Raw genomic sequence first — 18,565 nt, forward strand, 5'->3', positions numbered from 1 at the left:
CTTGCTTAGCCCGGACTTACAAGGGCGGGGCAATTCCATCTCCGGCAAAGACATTTGGGAACCACGGCAACAGGCCCCTCCCCCAGAAGATCAGCACGAACAGCCAGCAAGCCAAGACCAAGTTTACCGATCAAGGAGAACGGGAGAACTCCGGCGCTAGGGGAATACTGCACATAGAATTCATGGCTTTTTTTTTACCATAATTCATTTGTTTTTCAAAGTTAATTTTTTAACTGTTTTTTTTAAATTTTTCTTTTTCAAACAACATCTTATCAATCTCTTTTTTAAAAAAACATTTTTTATTTTTCATTTTTAGAGTCATAATTTTATCCCTTCATAGTAGTTACCCTTATTTTTGGCATTTATAAATAAGTTGTTCTCTCTTTAAAATTTTGAGATACAATTTCTTATAACAGATCAAAATACACCCTAAATCACTAGTGTAGGGCTTTGTTCTATTCTCCTGCCTGATCACATTCTCTCCCTTTTTTTTTCCTTTTTTTCTTTTTTCTTTTTCTTTTTAAATCTTCTTTCTTTTTAAAAACAACTTATCAATTCCTTTTATAAAATCTTTTATAATTTTCGTCTTTACAGTCATCTTCCATCCCTTCATTGTATCAACCCTTATTTTGTACATATATAAGTCTTTCTTCCTTTAAAATTTTAGCAGGCACTTTCTTCTAACAGACCAAAATATGCCCAAAAGCTAGTGTGTGGCACTGATCTATGCACTAGCTTGATCATATTTGATCTGTTTTTTTTTAGTTTTGTTCTGTTTTTGTTTGTTTTTATCTTTTTCTTTTTCCTTTTTTTTTTTTTCTCTTCTTTCTTTCCCTTTCTTGTCCCCTGGTTTCAGGTCTTTTCTGATTTGTATAGAGTATATTTGCTGGAGACGTTGTTAACCTGTTAGCATTCTGTTCTCTCATTCATCTGTTCTCCTCTGGACAAAATGACAAGACGAAAAAAATCACCTCAGCAAAAAGAACAAGAGGTAGTACCATCTGCCAGGGACCTACTCAATACAGACATTAGTACGATGTTGGACCTAGAGTTCAGAATCATGACTTTAAAGATACTAGCTGGGCTTAAAAAAAGTGTGGAAGTTATTAGAGAAACCCTTTCTGGAGAAATAAAAGAACTAAAATCTAACCAAGTTGAAATCAAAAAGGCTATTAATGAGGTGCAATCAAAAATGGGGGCACTAACTGCTAGGATAAATGAGGCAGAAGAGAGGATCAGCAATACAGAAGACCAAATGATAGAAAATAAAGAGGCTGAGAAAAAGAGAGATAAACAACTACAGGATGACGAGGGCAGAATTCGAGAGATAAGCGATACGATAAGACAAAACAACATTAGAATAATTGGGATCCCAGAAGAAGAAGAAAGAGAGAGAGGGGAAGAAGGTATATTGGAGCAAATTATAGCAGAGAACTTTCCTAATGTGGGGAAGGAAACAGGCATCAAAATCCAGGAGGCACAGAGAACCCCTCTCAAAATCAATAAAAATAGTTCAACACCCCGACATCTAATAGTAAAACTTACGAGTCTCAGAGACAAAGAGAAAATCTTGAAAGCAGCTTGGGAGAAGAGATACGTAACCTACAATGGTAGAAATATTAGATTGGCAACAGACCTATCCACAGAGACCTGGCAGGCCAGAAAGGACTGGCATGATATCTTCAGAGCACTAAACGAGAAAAATATGCAGCCAAGAATACTATATCCAGCTAGGCTGTCATTGAAAATAGAAGGAGAGGTAAAAAGCTTCCAGGACAAACAAAAACTAAAGGAATTTGCAAACACAAAAGCAGCCCTACATGAAATATTGAAAGGGGTCCTCTAAGCAAAGAGAGAGCCTAAGAGCAGCATAGATCAGAAAGAAACACAGACAATATACAGTCACAGTCACCTTACAGGCAATACAATGGCACTAAATTCATATCTTTCAATAGTTACCCTGAATGTAAATGTGCTAAATGCCCCAATCAAAAGACACAGGCTATCAGATTGGATTTAAAAACAAGACCCATCGATATGCTGTCTGCAAGAGACTCATTTTAGACCCAAAGACACCCGCACATTGAAAGTGAGGGGATGGAAAACCATTTACCATGCTAATGGACACCAAAAGAAAGCTGGGGTGGCAATCCTTATATCAGACAAATTAGATTTTAATCCAAGGACTGTAATAAGAGATGAAGAAGGACACTATATCCTACTTAAAGGGTCTATCCAACAAGAAGATCTAACAATTGTAAATATCTATGCCCCTAACATGGGAGCAGGCAATTATGTAAGGCAATTAATAACAAAGCAAAGAAACACACTGACAACAATACAATAATAGTGGGGGACTTTAACACCCCCCTGACTGAAATGGACAGATCATCTAAGCAAAAGATCAACAAGGAAATAAAGACTTTAAATGAAACACTGGACCAAATGGACTTTACAGACATATTCAGAACATTCCATCTCAAAGCAACGGAACACACATTCTTCTCTAGTGCCCTTGGAACATTCTCCAGAATTGATCACATCCTAGGTCACAAATCAGGTCTCAACCGGTACCAAAAGATCGGGATTATTCCCGGCATATTTTCAGACCACAATGCTTTGAAACTAGAACTCAACCACAAGAGGAAAGTCGGAAAGAACTCAAATACATGGAGGCTAAAGAGCATCCTACTAAAGAATGAATGGGTCAACCAGGAAATTAAAGAAGAAGTAAAAAAAGTCATGGAAACCAATGAAAATGAAAACACAACTGTTCAAAATCTTTGGGATACAGCAAAGGCAGTCCTGAGAGGAAAATATATAGCAATACAAGCCTTTCTGAAGAAACAAGAAAGGTCTCAAATACACAACCGAACCCTACACCTAAAGGAGCTGGAGAAAAACAGCAAATAAAGCCTAAACCCAGCAGGAGAAGAGAAATCATAAATATCAGAGCAGAAATCAATGAAATAGCAACCAAAAGAACACAAGAACAGATCAACGAAACTAGGAGCTGGTTCTTTGAAAGAATTAACAAGAGTGATAAACCCCTGGCCAGACTTACCAAAAAGAAAAGAGAAAGGACCCAAATCAACAAAATCATGAATGAAAGAGGAGAGATCACAACCAACACCAAAGACATACAAACAATTATAAGAATATATTATGAGCAACTCTATGCCAGCAAATTAGATAACCTGGAAGAAATGGGTGCATTCCTAGAGATGTATCAACTACCAAAATTGAACCAGGAAGATATAGAAAACCTGAACAGGCCTATAAGCACTAAGGAAAATGAAGCAGTCATCAAAAATCTAACAAACAAAAGCCCAGGGCCAGATGGCTTCCCAGGGGAATTCTTTCAGACATTTCAAGAAGAATTAATACCTATTCTCCTGAAACTGTTCCAAAAAATAGAAATGGAAGGAAAACTTCCAAACTCATTTTATGAGGCCAGCATTACCTTGATCCCAAAACCAGACAAAGACCCCATCCAAAAGGAGAATTACAGACTAATATCCTCGATGAACATGGATGCCAAAATTCTCACCAAAATACTAGGCAATACGATCCAACAGTACATTAAAAGGATTATTCACCATGACCAAGTGGGATTTATCCCTGGGCTGCAAGGTTGATTCAACATCCGCAAATCAATCAATGTGATACAATATATTAACAAAAGAAAGAACAAGGATCATATGATCCTCTCAATAGATGCAGAAAAAGCATTTGACAAAGTACAGCATCCTTTCTTGATCAAAACTCTTCAGAGTATAGGGATAGAGGGTACATACCTCAATATCATAAAAGCCATCTATGAAAAACCTACAGCGAACATCATTCTCAATGGGGAAAAGCTGAGAGCTTTTCCCCTAAGGTCAGGAACGCGGCAGGGATGTCCACTCTCACCACTGTTATTCAACATAGTATTAGAAGTCCTAGCCACAGCAATCAGACACCAAAAAGAAATCAAAGGCATCCAAATCGGCAAAGAGGAAGTCAAACTCTCACTCTTTGCAGATGATAGGATACTGTATGTGGAAAACCCAAAAGACTCCACCCCAAAACTGCTAGAACTCATACAGGAATTCAGTCAAGTAGCAGGATATAAAATCAATGCACAGAAATCAGTGGCATTCCTATACACCAACAACAAGACAGAAGAGAGACAAATCAAGGAGTCGATCCCATTTACAATTGCACCCAAAACCATAAGATACCTAGGAAGAAATGTAACCAAAGAGGCAAAGGATCTGTACTCAGAAAACGATAAAATACTCATGAAAGAAATTGAAGAAGACACAAAGAAATGGAAAAACGTCCCATGCTCATGGATTGGAAGAACAAACATTGTGAAGATGTCAGTGCTACCTAGAGCAATCTACACATTCAATGTAATCCCCATCAAAATACCATCCACCTTTTTCAAAGAAATGGAACAAATCATCCTAAAATTTGTATGGTACCAGAAGAGACCCCGAATAGCCAGAGGAATATTGAAAAAGAACAGCAAAGCTGGCGGCATCACAATTCCGGACTTCCAGCTCTAGTACAAAGCTGTCATCATCAAGACAGTATGGGACTGGCACAAAAACAGACACATAGATCAATGGAACAGAATCGAGAGCCCAGAAATGGACCCTCCACTCTATGGTCAACTAATATTTGACAAAGCAGGAAAGAATGACCAATGGAAAAAAGACAGTCTCTTCAACAAATGGTGTTGAGAAAATTGGACAGCCACATGCAGAAGAATGAAATTGGACCATTTCCTTACACCACACACAAATATAGACTTCAAATTGTTGAAAGACCTAAACGTGAGACAGGATTCCATCACAATCCTAAAGGAGAAGACAGGCAGCAACCTCTTTGACCTCAGCCACAGCAACTTCTTCCTAGAAACATCGCCAAAGGCAAGGGAAGCCAGGGCAAAAATGAACTATTGGGATTTCATCAAGATAAAAATCTTTTGCACAGCAATAGAAACAGTCCACAAAACCAAAAGACAACCGACAGAATGGGAGAAAATATTTGCAAATGACATATCAGCTAAAGGGCTAGTATCCAAAATCTATGAAGAACTTATCAAACTCAACACCCAAAGAACAAATAATCCAATCAAGAAATGGGCAGAAGACATGAACAGACAGTTTTCCAAAGAAGACATCCAAATGGCCAAGAGACACATGAAAAAGTGCTCAACATCGCTCGGCATCAGGGAAATCCATATCAAAACCTCAATGAGATACCACCTCACACCCGTCAGAATGGCTAAAATGAACAAGTCAGGAAACGACAGATGTTGGCGGGGATGCGGAGAAAGGGGAACCCTCCTACACTGTTGGTGGGAATGCAAGCTGGTGCAACCACTCTGGAAAACAGTATGGAGGTTCCTCAAACAGTTGAAAATAGAGCTACCATACGGTCCAGCAATTGCACTACTGGGTATTTACCCCAAAGATACAAATGTAGGGATCCGAAGGGGTACGTGCACCCCAATGTTTATAGCAGCAATGTCCACAATAGCCAAACTGTGGAAAGAGCCAAGATGTCCATCGACAGATGAATGGATAAAGAAGATGTGGTCTATACACACAATGGAATATTATGCAGCCATCAAAAGGAATGAGATCTTGCCATTTGCAACAATGTGGATGGAACTGGAGGGTGTTATGCTGAGTGAAATAAGTCAATCAGAGAAAGACATGTATCATATGACCTCACTGATGTGAGGAATTCTTAATCTCAGGAAACAAACTGAGGGTTGCTGGAGTGGTGGGGGGTGGGAGGGATGGGGTGGCTGGGTGATAGAAATTGGGGAGGGTATGTGCCTTGGTGAGCACTGTGAATTGTACAAGACTGATGAATCACAGATCTGTACTTCTGAAACAAATAATGCAATATATGTTAAGAAAAAAAAAAGAAGACAGCAGGAGGGGAAGAATGAAGGGGAGTAAGTCGGAGGGGGAGACGAACCATGAGAGACGATGGACTCTGAAAAACAAACTAAGGGTTCTAGAGGGGAAGGGGTGGGGGGATGGGTTAGCCTGGTGATGGGTATTAAAGAGGGCACGTTCTGCGTGGAGCACTGGGTGTTATGCACAAACAATGAATCATGGAACAGTACATCAAAAACTAATGTAATGTATGGTGATTAACATAACAATAAAAAATTATTTAAAAAAAAGACAAGAAACAGGTGTTGGCTAGGATGTGGAGAGAAAGGAATGAACCGTTGCACACTGTTGGTGGGAATGCAAATTGTTGCAGCCACTGTGGAAGGAAGTATGGAGATTCTCCAAAAATTAAAAATAGAACCACTCTACTATCTAGTAATTGCACTACTAGGTATTTATTCAAAGAATATGAAAAGACTAATTTGAAAAAATATACGGACTCCTATATTTATTGCAGGATTTTTTATAATAGCCAAACAATGGAAGCAGCCCAAGTGTCCATCCACAAATGAATGGATAAAGAATATGTCAGTCCATAGATGAACAGATATGTGTCTGTGTGTGTGTGTGTGTGTGTGAGAGAGAGAGAGAGAGAGAGATGGCAAGATTTCCTTCTTTTTATGGCTGAATAATATTCCAATGTATGGATGTATGTATATGTGATATATATAAGGATATATGTGATATATATAAAGGAAAGAATAGACAAATCAAAAAACCGACTCTTAACTATAGAGAACAAACTGATGGTTACCAGAGGGGGGCGGGTGGCGGAGTGGGTGAAATAGGTGAAGGGAATTAAGAGTACCCTTACCGCGATGAGCACTGAGTAATGTATAGAATTATTGAATCACTGTATTGTACATCCGAAACTAATATAACACTGTTAACTATACTGGAATTAAAATTTTTTTTAAAGATTTTATTTATGTATTAGAGAGAGAGAGACAGTGAGAGAGGGAACACAAGCAGGGGGAGTGGGAGAAGGAGAAGCAGGCTTCCCGAGGAGCAGGGAGCCCGATGTGGGGCTCGATCCCAGGACCCTGGGATCATGACCTGAGCCGAAGGCAGACGCTTAACGGACTGAGCCACCCAGGCGCCCCTAAAATTTAAAAAAAATAAGGTTGAGAAATTAGCTTTTTCCAATTAGCTGTTTGTGGTACTATTATGTTACTTATTAGTATGTATTTGCAGAAACTGAGTTCTCCCTTGAGTTTTTATTATTGTTGTGTTTTTCTCTGTTAGCCAAGTGATTTCCTTCACCTGCCCTCTTATAGTTCTTTTTCTTTTGCCACATCATCCTCCCTAAAGAAGATAGAAGTGGAGACAATATGTTCAGAAAAGAGCATCCAATTTCACAGAAAGAACACTTGCATAGGCATTTCAGTTTCAGTGATTTTCTTTCCCATGGCCAGTTTAACTAGCCTGAATAGTAACTGGCAAGATACAGGTAGTAATGACTAATTAATTCTTCTCAGAAGCATTGTGAGCCCTGTATTTATAAAGTTCTGGAAGTTTTATTTCTAGTCTTTCCTTTGTAGATTTAATTTCAGTGTAAAGCATATAAAAATCATTGTAATGCCTAAAAGTCTGAATTATTGTATGTTTATTTAATTTTAAGGATCCTAGTTTGCTAGTAAATGGGGGACATCCTTTGCAGATGGGAAATCACTTTGAATTCAATACTGGGTGGATTAATGGATTCCATCAATGATGTATCAGATGGACTAAAATTATGTAAATTTAGTATTCAGTTGATTTAATGTAATTGAAAACATATTAGTTAAGCCTAAAGTTTACAGATTTCTTGGGGAATGATCAGTGAAGCTTTAATGTTAATTTTTTAAGATGGTTAAATTCAATGTTCAGCTCTTTTTTGTGTTTTATTATTGCAGCACCTTAAATTCAAGGAAACAAATCTTGTAATGCTGCAGCAGTTTAATGCACTAGCTCAACTCCGCCGTGTCGACCAGTTGACAATTGATCCTCAAGGAAATCCAGTTGTCAATTTTACACTCTGGAAATACTATGTACTGTTTAGGCTGAGCCATTTTAGTATGCAGAAAATAAATGGGACAGAGGTAAGATAAACATAAGTCAACTGTAGAATTAAAATATTCCTTTTTAGGGGAAATAGTCATAATAATGGTCGGGAAATTTGGTCACCATGATAGAACTTTTTTTTTTTTTTAAAGATTTCATTTATTTATTTGGCAGAGAGAGACAGTGAGAGAGGGAACACAAGCAGGAGGAGTGGGAGAGGGAGAAGCAGGCTTCCCGCTGAGCAAGGAGCCCGATGCGGGGCTCGATCCCAGGACCCTGGGATCATGACCTGAGCCGAAGGCAGATGCTTAACGACTGAGCCACCCAGGCGCCCCACCATGGTAGAACTTTTGAGAAATATTGTGGATTTTCCCCAAATCTTGACATTTACAGTGTTGAAAAGCTAAACATCCATCAAAAAACTTCTAAAGCACTAGACAGACTTTAAAAATAGTAACCAAATCATGGTGAAGAGCAAATACTTTTACTGTTGTTTGTAAACATTCAGAGAAGTAAAATGTTGGTAGGATGACAGTTAAGAAAAAAAAGAACACTTATGTAGGTACTGTGATCTTTGTATTCAAAGTGTTTTGCAGATTGCCGGACACATAAGAAGGATGGGGAAGTAATATCCAAAGATCAGCTGATAAGGGTCATGGTAGAGGAAGGGAGGAATAAAGTGAGAAAAAAAGAGAATGTATGCAGGGAAAGAAAAATAATTTTACAAAGATGAGAAGGAGAAATAAGGAAGAAAGGTAAAAAAGAAAGTAAAAATGAGAAAAAAAGGAAATAAAACAAGCATATGTAAATGGTTGGACTGCTTTGTTAATAGTTTGTAACAGCTGCCTGTGGATTACCTGCACTGTATAACTCGGGCCTGGAATATTATTAGTGAAAGGATATTTTTCAGATTGATTTCACTAAGCTTGTCACAAGGGTAATCACCCTGCTATCCAAAGACCATGTTCTCTAAATACTATTTTGGAAGAAAAGAGAAATTATGCTTCTTCCTCTCCTGTGGAATTCCTGCACTGAATTTAAATTAATCCTCCAAAGAAAGAAGATCTCTAATATTATGCTGTTAGTATTGTTACGATTATCTCTTAACATTCAGAAGACCTCCTTATTGTAAAATGAGCTGTAACCAAGTTTGCCAGCATGGTGGTAATAGCAACTGTATTTCCCTGCAGCTGATGCACTACAAGTACCTCTGGCCTAGCACTCTAAAAATCTAGTAGAGTGTTAAGAGACTGGAGATCTCTGGGTCAGTGTACAGCAGCCAAGTGAAATTTGCATCAGCCATCGTAGGCTCAGGACCACAGTATCAGCTATCTGTCGAAGATGTTAGGACAAATCTGGAACCTTCAGACAACTAATTTCTCCAGCTAGTTCCCAAGAGATTTGGTTCAGTCTTGTGTACTCTTGTGTATTCTCTTGGCACTTCCCAGAGAGGTTGTGAGTCATTGATCAGAACTAGTATTTAGTCCCCTGGACTGGAAGTAGAATAATTATTTTGTCTATGGGTGAGTATTCTCCTTCATTAAGGGCCAAACTGTTGACCCCATTAACCTAAGTAGTATATTTACCCAGACATGGATCACTACTAGAGATGTATTAATTATGATTGAACCTTGAAATAGGAAGGAATGGTACAGTATAATTACATAAAATAGAGAAGAATTCGAAAGAACCAATATAACTTATTCTGATTTAAAGTTCCTAAAATGTCAATGCCTGGGATATTTGACCCTTTATTTAAATAGTCTAAAATAAAGCTGCTTATCTCAACCTTGACAATATGTAGTAATATTATACAATATACCTACTTTTCTTTGTATATGAGAGAGAATAATATTGCTTGAGGTAGAATTAAATTTGAATTGTGAGCATCAAGAAGAAAAGATGGAGTAGTGGCCTGCACTGGCCACTAGGTGACTGTGTTAGACCAAACAACTTAGTTATCAGCTAAAGGAAAGATTTGAGGGAACAGCAGCCTTGTTAACTCTGAAGGTCTTAGGGAAAATGTGAGATTGCACTGAGTCATGTGTATAAGATGCTTGTGAATTATGGGTTTATTTTTTGGAAAATGCCTGTGAAGTGTATTACAGCTAGTATTAATGAATTTTTTTAAGTTCCAAAATTTAACTATACCAGGGTTTCTCAACCTCAGTTCTGTTGACATTCTGGGCCAGGTAATGCTTTGTTGTGGGGGCTGCCCTGTGCAATGTAGGATGTTTAGCGGCATCCCTGGCTTCAACCCACTAGATTCTAGTAGCTCACCTCTGCCAGTTGTGATAACCAAAAATGTCTCCAGACATTGTCAAATGTTTCCCTAGGGGCCAAAATGGCCCCTGGTTGGGAACCACTGGTTATATAGGCAAACTAATAGTATTTAAAATGCAAGCAACCATATCTTATATTAAAGAAAATATGCCCAGGTATTAATCCAAGTCCCACTTTCAGCTTTTAGTACCTTCTTGGTTAACATAGGAATAAGCCCTCACAGAGAATACCTGTGACAGTTCCTTGTGGAGAGAAAGGTAGACATAGTTTTAGAATGAACAGGAGTATCCTTGCCTATCTAATGTTCCGTCTCTCAGAAAGGGACAATGTTATTCTTATAGAAGCAAGATACGAACGACACCTTGGCTTACCTTTGACACATTATTAAAGTGAATCTATTCCATTGACACTTGAGAATTTTCCCCCTAAATCATTCTACTCCAGGAAACTATAGGATTTCTGAAAAAAAAAAAAAGTCATTAAGAATTTAAGTTGCCTCAAGTCTAATTCTCAGGGAACATTGCTTTGAGTCAGAGCTAACTCATCACCTCAGTCATCCTCCATCACCATGAGCCAACATCTGTACATCTTCACTTCAGTTAAGTTAGGTAAGAAAGAGATGTCAATGAGAACTCTCCTTTTACAGCCCAGAGAAGGCACTTCCCTGGACTAAAAGAAAATATGTTAGAAATTTCTTTGAAATTGTGTTAATTGTATCAAGCTAGCGCCAGTGTCATTTTGACACCTCTCCATTGTATCTCTTCAGGTGACGCAGAATGATATGATAATGGCTGAAAGGCTCTTTGGAATCTTAGCACATGTCGCATCTTCCGAGTTACCCCAGTACCGTATGATTTCAATTCTGGGTGATGCCAGGTAATCTTTAATTTCTATCATTTTTATAGAATACATTCCACACACCTCTTAACTGCCACTTGTGCATCCCACAAACATTGATCCTAAATTTGTCTTGTGGCTGGCCCTCTTCAAAGGGTTGGGGTATAAAGATGAATAAGACAAAATTCTTGCTCTTATGTGGCTTATAAGCTAATAATCTAAAGATATATGTAAATAGTTATAATGTGAATGTTTCAGATTTCAGAGAGGGCTGTAGGAGTATAGGAGAGACCAACTGCACTTTGGAAGAACATAAGGGAAAGCTTCACAGAGGAGGTAACATTTTATCTAGCTCTTCAGGAATGAGGAGGAGTTTTTCAGGTAGAGGATATAGGGGAAAGACATCTGCAAAGGTGCAAGGAATTGTAACAAGTTTACTATAATTGGAGCATGATATAATTGTGAATAGTGACAGTAAATGAAGCGAGAAAGATAGTGGTTTGATTTTGAAGAGCTTTGCAGTCCTTTCCAAACAAAAATGAATACTTGTGCTTTGTAATTAAGCACAACAATCACGTGGTTAGATGTATATTCTAGAAAGACTGCTATTTGAACAGACAAGAGATGGATGGACTGGAGACCAATCAAGAGGCTCACTATAGTCCAGGAGGGAGGTTTTGAAGGCATGAACTAAGACAGTGAGAGTGGAGAAGAGGATAATTTGAAAAATACTTAGAAGAGAACGAACCTGATAGAACACACTGAGAAAATGTGTGTGGATGGAAGGAGAGAAGTCGAGGATGCTATGTCAGTCATGATTCAGTTATAGATAAGAGAATTCACTCTGGCTAGAATAGGCAGAAAACGACTGATATACAAGGAATTAGTTGTCTATAAAATCATCAGAAGGGGTGGGGAAGCAGCCTAATGAGTCCCAGAATGATACCACAGAACCAGCCCACAGGAGACTCATCCCAGTTGCAGCCTCCAGGATCATACCACTTTCACTACATGGGGGATCAGGAATTCCTCCCTCCTCTCCCCAGAACTTGGTTGCAGAATTTACAATTACAAATTTGTAATTTGTACTGAAAAAAAAAAAAAAGAAAAACGGGTATGTGTGTGCTATCTCTACTTCCCCACGTAGCTCAGTTCTGATTTCAGATCTTACCCAAGTATATCTGATTGGTAGAATCTAAATCCCATAAAAAACCTATAAAATCACTCGAGAAAAAAGTATTGAAGGAGGGACTGCTACAAAATGAAGAGTGAACACAAGAAATAGGAAGCATTGAATTAAAAAACTGATGGTGTGGAAATAACTAAAAATTAGAGGAAAAAACGAAACAAGATGAAACCAGAGAGGGAGACAAACCATAAGAGACTCTTGATCTTAGGAAACAAACTGAGGGTTGCTGGAGGGGAAGGGGGTCGGGGAATGGGGTGGCTGGGTAATGGACATTGGGGAGGGTATGTGTTGTGGTGAGCGCTGGGTTATGTAAGACTGATGGATCACAGACCTCTAACCCTAATATGTGAGTTTAAAAAATATGCTCATAATTAAGGAATTAAAAATTAAAATAATAATAAAAATAAAATATAAGTCTAAAAAATATAGTTATCAAAAATATGAATGCATAAGGAAAAATTTAGTAACCTGAAAATAAAAATCCCAGAAATTCCTAAGGGAAAGGAAGTTAAACTTTCCTAAGTTTTTTTCCCCCCCCTTGGAACTACTACTTAGCACCAAAAGTTGGTGGAAAAATACATGTTTCACTCTGTGTATTAAAAGTTTAAGGGCTATACTAGGAAGAAAGGCTAGATGGTATAGATTCTAAACCACTGAAAAGACAAAAGATCAACAAAAGCCTGGAAGGGAAGAAAAAAGAAAAATAAATATGTTAGTTATAAATATTAATGAATGGAATTCTCCTATTAATAGATAATGGCTATCAGGATTAAAATTGAGTTACATGTTGTCTTTGGAGAAATACCCCTGAAGAAAGCAATATATAAAGTTTGAAAATAAAGGGATGAAAATATATAACAGGGAAACGCCAACAATAGCAACAAACAAATCTGGGAATATTAATATTAGTGATAATAGAATTGATGACCAAAAGCTACAATCTACCAAAAAATATAATTATGAAACTTAATGTAACTAAGCTCCTAAATACATCAAGTACAAGTATACATTGACAAATTCACAGTTATTGTGATAGATATTAATCTAATCAGTAGATCACATAAACCAAAAAAGAAAAAAAATATGGAGGATTTGAATAACACAGTTAATGTACTTTATCAAATAAATGGATTTATAATTTTATTCCCAGACTCTTATTCCCAATTCAAAAACAAATTCTATTCAAATACCTATGAAATGTTTGCAAAAATTGGACATATATTAAGCTCAAAGGAAATCTCCCATGTTTCCCAAAAAACATACTCAAAGAGATCACTTTCTCTAATCATATCATAAAATTAGAAAAATAATGAGCCGAAATTTTACCCAGTTGAAAATGGAAACACAAACAGGAGAAGCAGTTTCCCAGAAAATAAAAAACAAGCGCCTTTAAACTTAAAAAAGATGTTTAGCATCAATCGAAGTCATAGACATGAAAATTTTAAAACAATGAGACAACTTTGTGGGGAAAGACTAAAAGTTTGGTGGGATACAGCATGTTGAAACAGAATTTTTATACACTGTTGGTGGTGTAAGTTGAGGCAATTCTTAGCAATACCTAACAAATTTTAAATTTATATCCCCTTTGACTTAGTAATTTTATATCCCCTTTGACTTAGTAATTTTGCTTAAAGGAATCTTTTTCAGATAGCAGTTTTTTACATGAGCACAAATATATGTATATGTTCAAGGATTTTCAATGCAGCCAGTGTTTATAATAGCAAAAATATAAAAGCCACTAAATTTCTAATAAAATAACTAATAAAAGACCAATGAGAGGCAACTCAAAAAATAATTAGAGGTTCTGATATGAAACAGTGTGTAAGATGTCTTAGAAAATAAAAGAGGATGTTATAGGACGGTTGTATAGTGTACTGCAATTTATGAGATATAGAATTCAAAGATGTCCTTGTGTAATTTTAAAATATTTGATTTTAAAAAAAATGACTGTCTCTAGAAGTTGAACTGAGGACACTAGGGTTCCAAAAGTGTGTAAAAGCTTACTTTTTACTGTATGCTTATAGATGACTGCTCAAATTACCTTTTTGGGTTTTATTTCTGTTTTGGTTTTTGTTCTTTTTATTATTATTATTATCATATTCCTTTTTTAAAAAGGAATTTAAAAAAGTACTTTAACTCTTTTGGGTTGAAGAATAAATTAAAACCAAAGTTATAAATCACATATAAATGAATTTGATAATAAGGACACACTGTGTCACAGCCTGTTGAATGTTGCTAAAACTGTACTGAGAGGAAGTGATATATCTTTAATATACTTGTTAGGAAACAGGAAAGATTAGAAATTAATGAATGAGGCTTTCAACTTAAGAAGCTAGAAAGATACCAAAGTAAAGTAAAAGAAAATGGAGGCAAGAAATTCATAAAGATAAAGCAACTTTTAAAGAAATTAGAAAGAACAATAGTTGACTAGTAAAAGCAAAAATTGACTCTTTATAAAGACCATTTTCTAAGGAAAATCCAAGAACTCAACTATTAAACTTTTTTAGAACTAATTAGAATATATAACAAGGAAACCAGACACTACATCAGCATACAAAAATAATTGGCATTTCTTCATTAAAATAATAAATTCTTGAAAATAGCATTAGGAAAGTATCCCATTGATAGGGGCAGTAAAAATGATAAAATATCAGGAAATCCACCTGACAGAAAGTAACTAAGAAGTAAACAGTGAAATTAGGAATTAAAAAAAAGTCTAAAAAATGGAGAGATGTACATTGTTAATGAATTTTGAGGCTTAATAAAAATGTCTATTTTAATTAAATCATGTAGTTATTAAATTTCCAATCAACAATCCCAGTGTGATTTCTCAGTAAACTTTATTTTTATTTTTGGTTTTTAGTTTTTTAGTTTTTTTTAGTATTTTTCTAAATTTTATTTTGTTATGTTATGTTAATCACCATACATTAACATCATTAGTTTTTGATGTAGTGTTCCATGATTCATTGTTTGCGTATAACACCCAGTGCTCCATTCAATACGTGCCCTCCTTAATACCCATAACCAGGCTAACCCCTTTCCCCACCCCCGTTGATTTCTCAGTAAACTAAACAAGATGAATTTTGTATCTTAGGAAGGCATTCATCACCTCAAGTTTATCAAAACATTCTACTATACTTTCTAATACTTTTTAAAGTTTTGACACATTTAGCTCACAAAAATTTAGAACTTTTGTATGATAAAAGACATCATAAAGTCAAAAGACATGAGCAGACAGGGAGAATGTATTTGCAACACATTTAACAGATTTAAGACGTCCTACAAATTTAGTTAGAAAAAGACAATCAACATGAAAGTAAAAGAAAAGGATATAAAAACTTTACAACAACAACAAAAGACCAATTATTGTAAGAAAAGATCCAACTCACTTGTAATCAGAGAAGTAAAAATTAAAACAATGAGATTTCATTTTTGCCAATGAGATTGATTAAAAAATTTAAGAACTAATAATATTGGGGGTTTATTAGTAATCAGAGAAATATACACTCTACATTATTGGTGAAGTGTAACTTGATGCAGGCTTGTGAAGGAAGTAGTTTAGCAATTATCTATCATATTTTTCAACCCAGAAGTTCTAGTACAAGGAATATAGCCTATTGAAATGCACATACCTGGGCACAAAAAACTTATGTACAGGCTGTTATTGCTTTATTGTTTGTAGTAACCCAACTTTAGAAAGTAATTAAATGCCTAACAATAGGGAAAGCCAAATAAATCGTGATACTTCTAAACTATGAATGTAGTAGCTATATGATACTATGTACATTACAATCATTGTAAGACAAGAAGAAAAAGGAAAGAAAAAGATTAAAGTGGTTTTTCTGTTCTGATGTGAAATGATCCAGAGACAGGTAGTTCATTAAATAAAATAAAGCATAAAAGAGCATTTATATTATGACCTGATGTTATTTTTAAAAGCAACAAAATAAATGTATATGTATAAATACAGAGGCATAGAAAGGGACCTCAGAAGATAGCACTGATAGGATGTGGACGTCAGGGGTGGGGCCTGCATAGTAAAGGGTGGTTTTCAAGTGTTACTCTGTGTATGTTTGTGCAGGTTGAAAGTTCTCATTGAGAACACACTAGACTTCTCCAATCATGGTAAGTTAGGTTGTTTTGACAATTCCTTGCACTACAAACAACCAAAAATTTGGATAAAATAAAAAATGAAAACTCCATAAAAGTACTGAAGAGGTGACAACACAAATACTTTGGATTTTGGCATTATTTCTTAAGGATTATAAAATGACTGTGCATAGTGTATTTCATGGTATAATTAGTCAAGTTTGAAAATACCTGGAAACAACAAGAAAATTTAAAAAGTGATCCATCAGATCTGGAAGGAAACCAAAGGAAGTTCCATAAATGAAAAACACAACAAACACAATTAAGACGCCCAGGTGGCTCAGTCGGTTAAGCATCTGCCTTTAGCTCAGGTCATGATCCCAGGGTCCTGGGATCGAGTCCCGCATCAGGCTCCCTGCTCAGTGGGGAGCCTGCTTCTCCCTCTGCCTGCCACTCCCCCTCCTTGTGCTCTCTCTCTCTCTCTTACAAATGAATAAATAAAAAATCTTAAAAAAAAAAAACCACAATTAAAACTTAAGAGGTTTAACAGCCAATTAGACCTAATTGAAAAGAGAATCAGTAATTTCGGAAATAGCTAGAGGGAATTTTGTCAAATGAAGCACAAAGAGAAAGGAACATATGGAAAAGCAGTTAAGAAATTTGGAGATAGAATGAGTAAAAAGGCTTAAAATATGTTTGATTGGAATTTCAAAAAGATAAAGAAAGAAGGTGCAGTAGAGGTAATATTTAAAAATAATGGCAGGGACGCCTGGGTGGCTCAGTTGGTTATACGTCTGCCTTCGGCTCAGGTCATGATCCCAGGGTCCTGGGATTGAGCCCCACATTGGGCTCCTTGCTGAGCAGGGAGTCTGCTTCTCCCTCTGCCTGCTGCTCCCCCTGCTTGTGCTCTCTCTCTCTCTGTCAAACAAATAAAATAAAATCTTAAAAAACATAATAAAGATAATGGCAAAGAATTTTTTAGAACTGATGAAATACACTAATCTACACATTAGACAAGCTCAATCAATTCCAAATATATTCAACTAAAAGAAATCTACCCAACTCACCTCACAGTGAAATGGCAGAGCACCAACTATAAAGGTAAAAAATTCTAAAACAACCAGGAAAAAAGAGATTATCTTAAAGGAGTGCACATCAGCAACTGACTTCACAACAGCAGCAGTGGAAGTTAGAAGACAGGATAATACATATGTTCAGTGTACTGAAGGAAATTAATTGCCAAAAACCTAGATTTCTATACACGGTAAAAATGTCTTTTAAGAATGAAGATAAAATAAAGACACTTTAAAGCAAAGTAATAAAAAACAAAAGCTAAGGTATTTCCCACCGGTATTCCTGCACTAAAAGAAATTATAAAGCCTGTAATTAAGCAGAAGGAAAGTGATCCCAGATAGAAGGTCTGAGGTGCAAGAAGAGCTAAATAAAGAGCAAGGAAAATACCAAATTTGTGGGATAAAGCCAAATGAACATTGACTGTATAAAGTAACAATAATTATGTGTTGTGGGTTTTAAAATACATAGAATTAACTTACGCTACAATAGTGTAGTGTAGGAGGAAGTAGATAAAGATACGGTGTTTTAGATCGTTGTATTATCTAGGAAGGAGCTATAGTAATTAAGATTAGATGTTAGTAAGTTAAGAGTGCATGTTCTAATTTCTATGGTAACCAAAGAATAAAGAGTGTACAGCTTCTAAACTAATGAGGAGGAGGGGGGAGAAATGGAAATGAAGAGAAAGAGAAAAGAAACATAGAACATGTGGGTCAAACTGAAAGAAAAGAAAATGTCAGATTTAACCTAAATACGATTGTATCAGCAATTCCATTTGTACCAAAAGTCGGTGGCTTAGAACAAGAGTCATTTTCTCCCCTGAGTCTGCAAGTCAGCTGGATGGCTGTGCCTTCAGCTGGGGTCCTCATGCATCTGCAGTCACCTATGGGTTGGGTAGGCAGCTCTGCTGATCTAGCCTGGGCTCTCACTTGTTCGGGAGTTGGCCAGGTATAAACTGGTCTAGGGAGGCCTTAGGACAAGTTGTCTTTGCTCCACCTGGTCTCTCATGCTCCAGAAATCTGCCTGGGCTTGTTTTCATGGGAGAGGCAGGGTTTAAAGAGAGAGAGAAAACATGCAAGGACTCCTGAGG

General features: G+C 36.5%; 1 protein-coding gene across 1 annotated transcript in view; it reads left to right on the forward strand.

Annotated features, from left to right (window-relative positions):
• LRRC49 (leucine rich repeat containing 49) overlaps positions 1 to 18,565 on the forward strand; it is a 172,436-nt gene that overhangs the window by 141,265 nt on the left and 12,606 nt on the right. The window contains exons 14-15 of the mRNA XM_028100496.2: positions 7,859 to 8,044; positions 11,056 to 11,165. Coding sequence (XP_027956297.1) covers positions 7,859 to 8,044; positions 11,056 to 11,165 — 296 coding nt within the window. The remainder of the gene's footprint in view (positions 1 to 7,858; positions 8,045 to 11,055; positions 11,166 to 18,565) is intronic.

Source organism: Eumetopias jubatus, unplaced genomic scaffold (assembly GCF_037043125.1).
Source record: "Eumetopias jubatus isolate StellerSeaLion01/CBP00866 unplaced genomic scaffold, mEumJub1_p1.0 scaffold_7, whole genome shotgun sequence".
NCBI classification, from domain to species: Eukaryota; Metazoa; Chordata; class Mammalia; order Carnivora; family Otariidae; genus Eumetopias; species Eumetopias jubatus.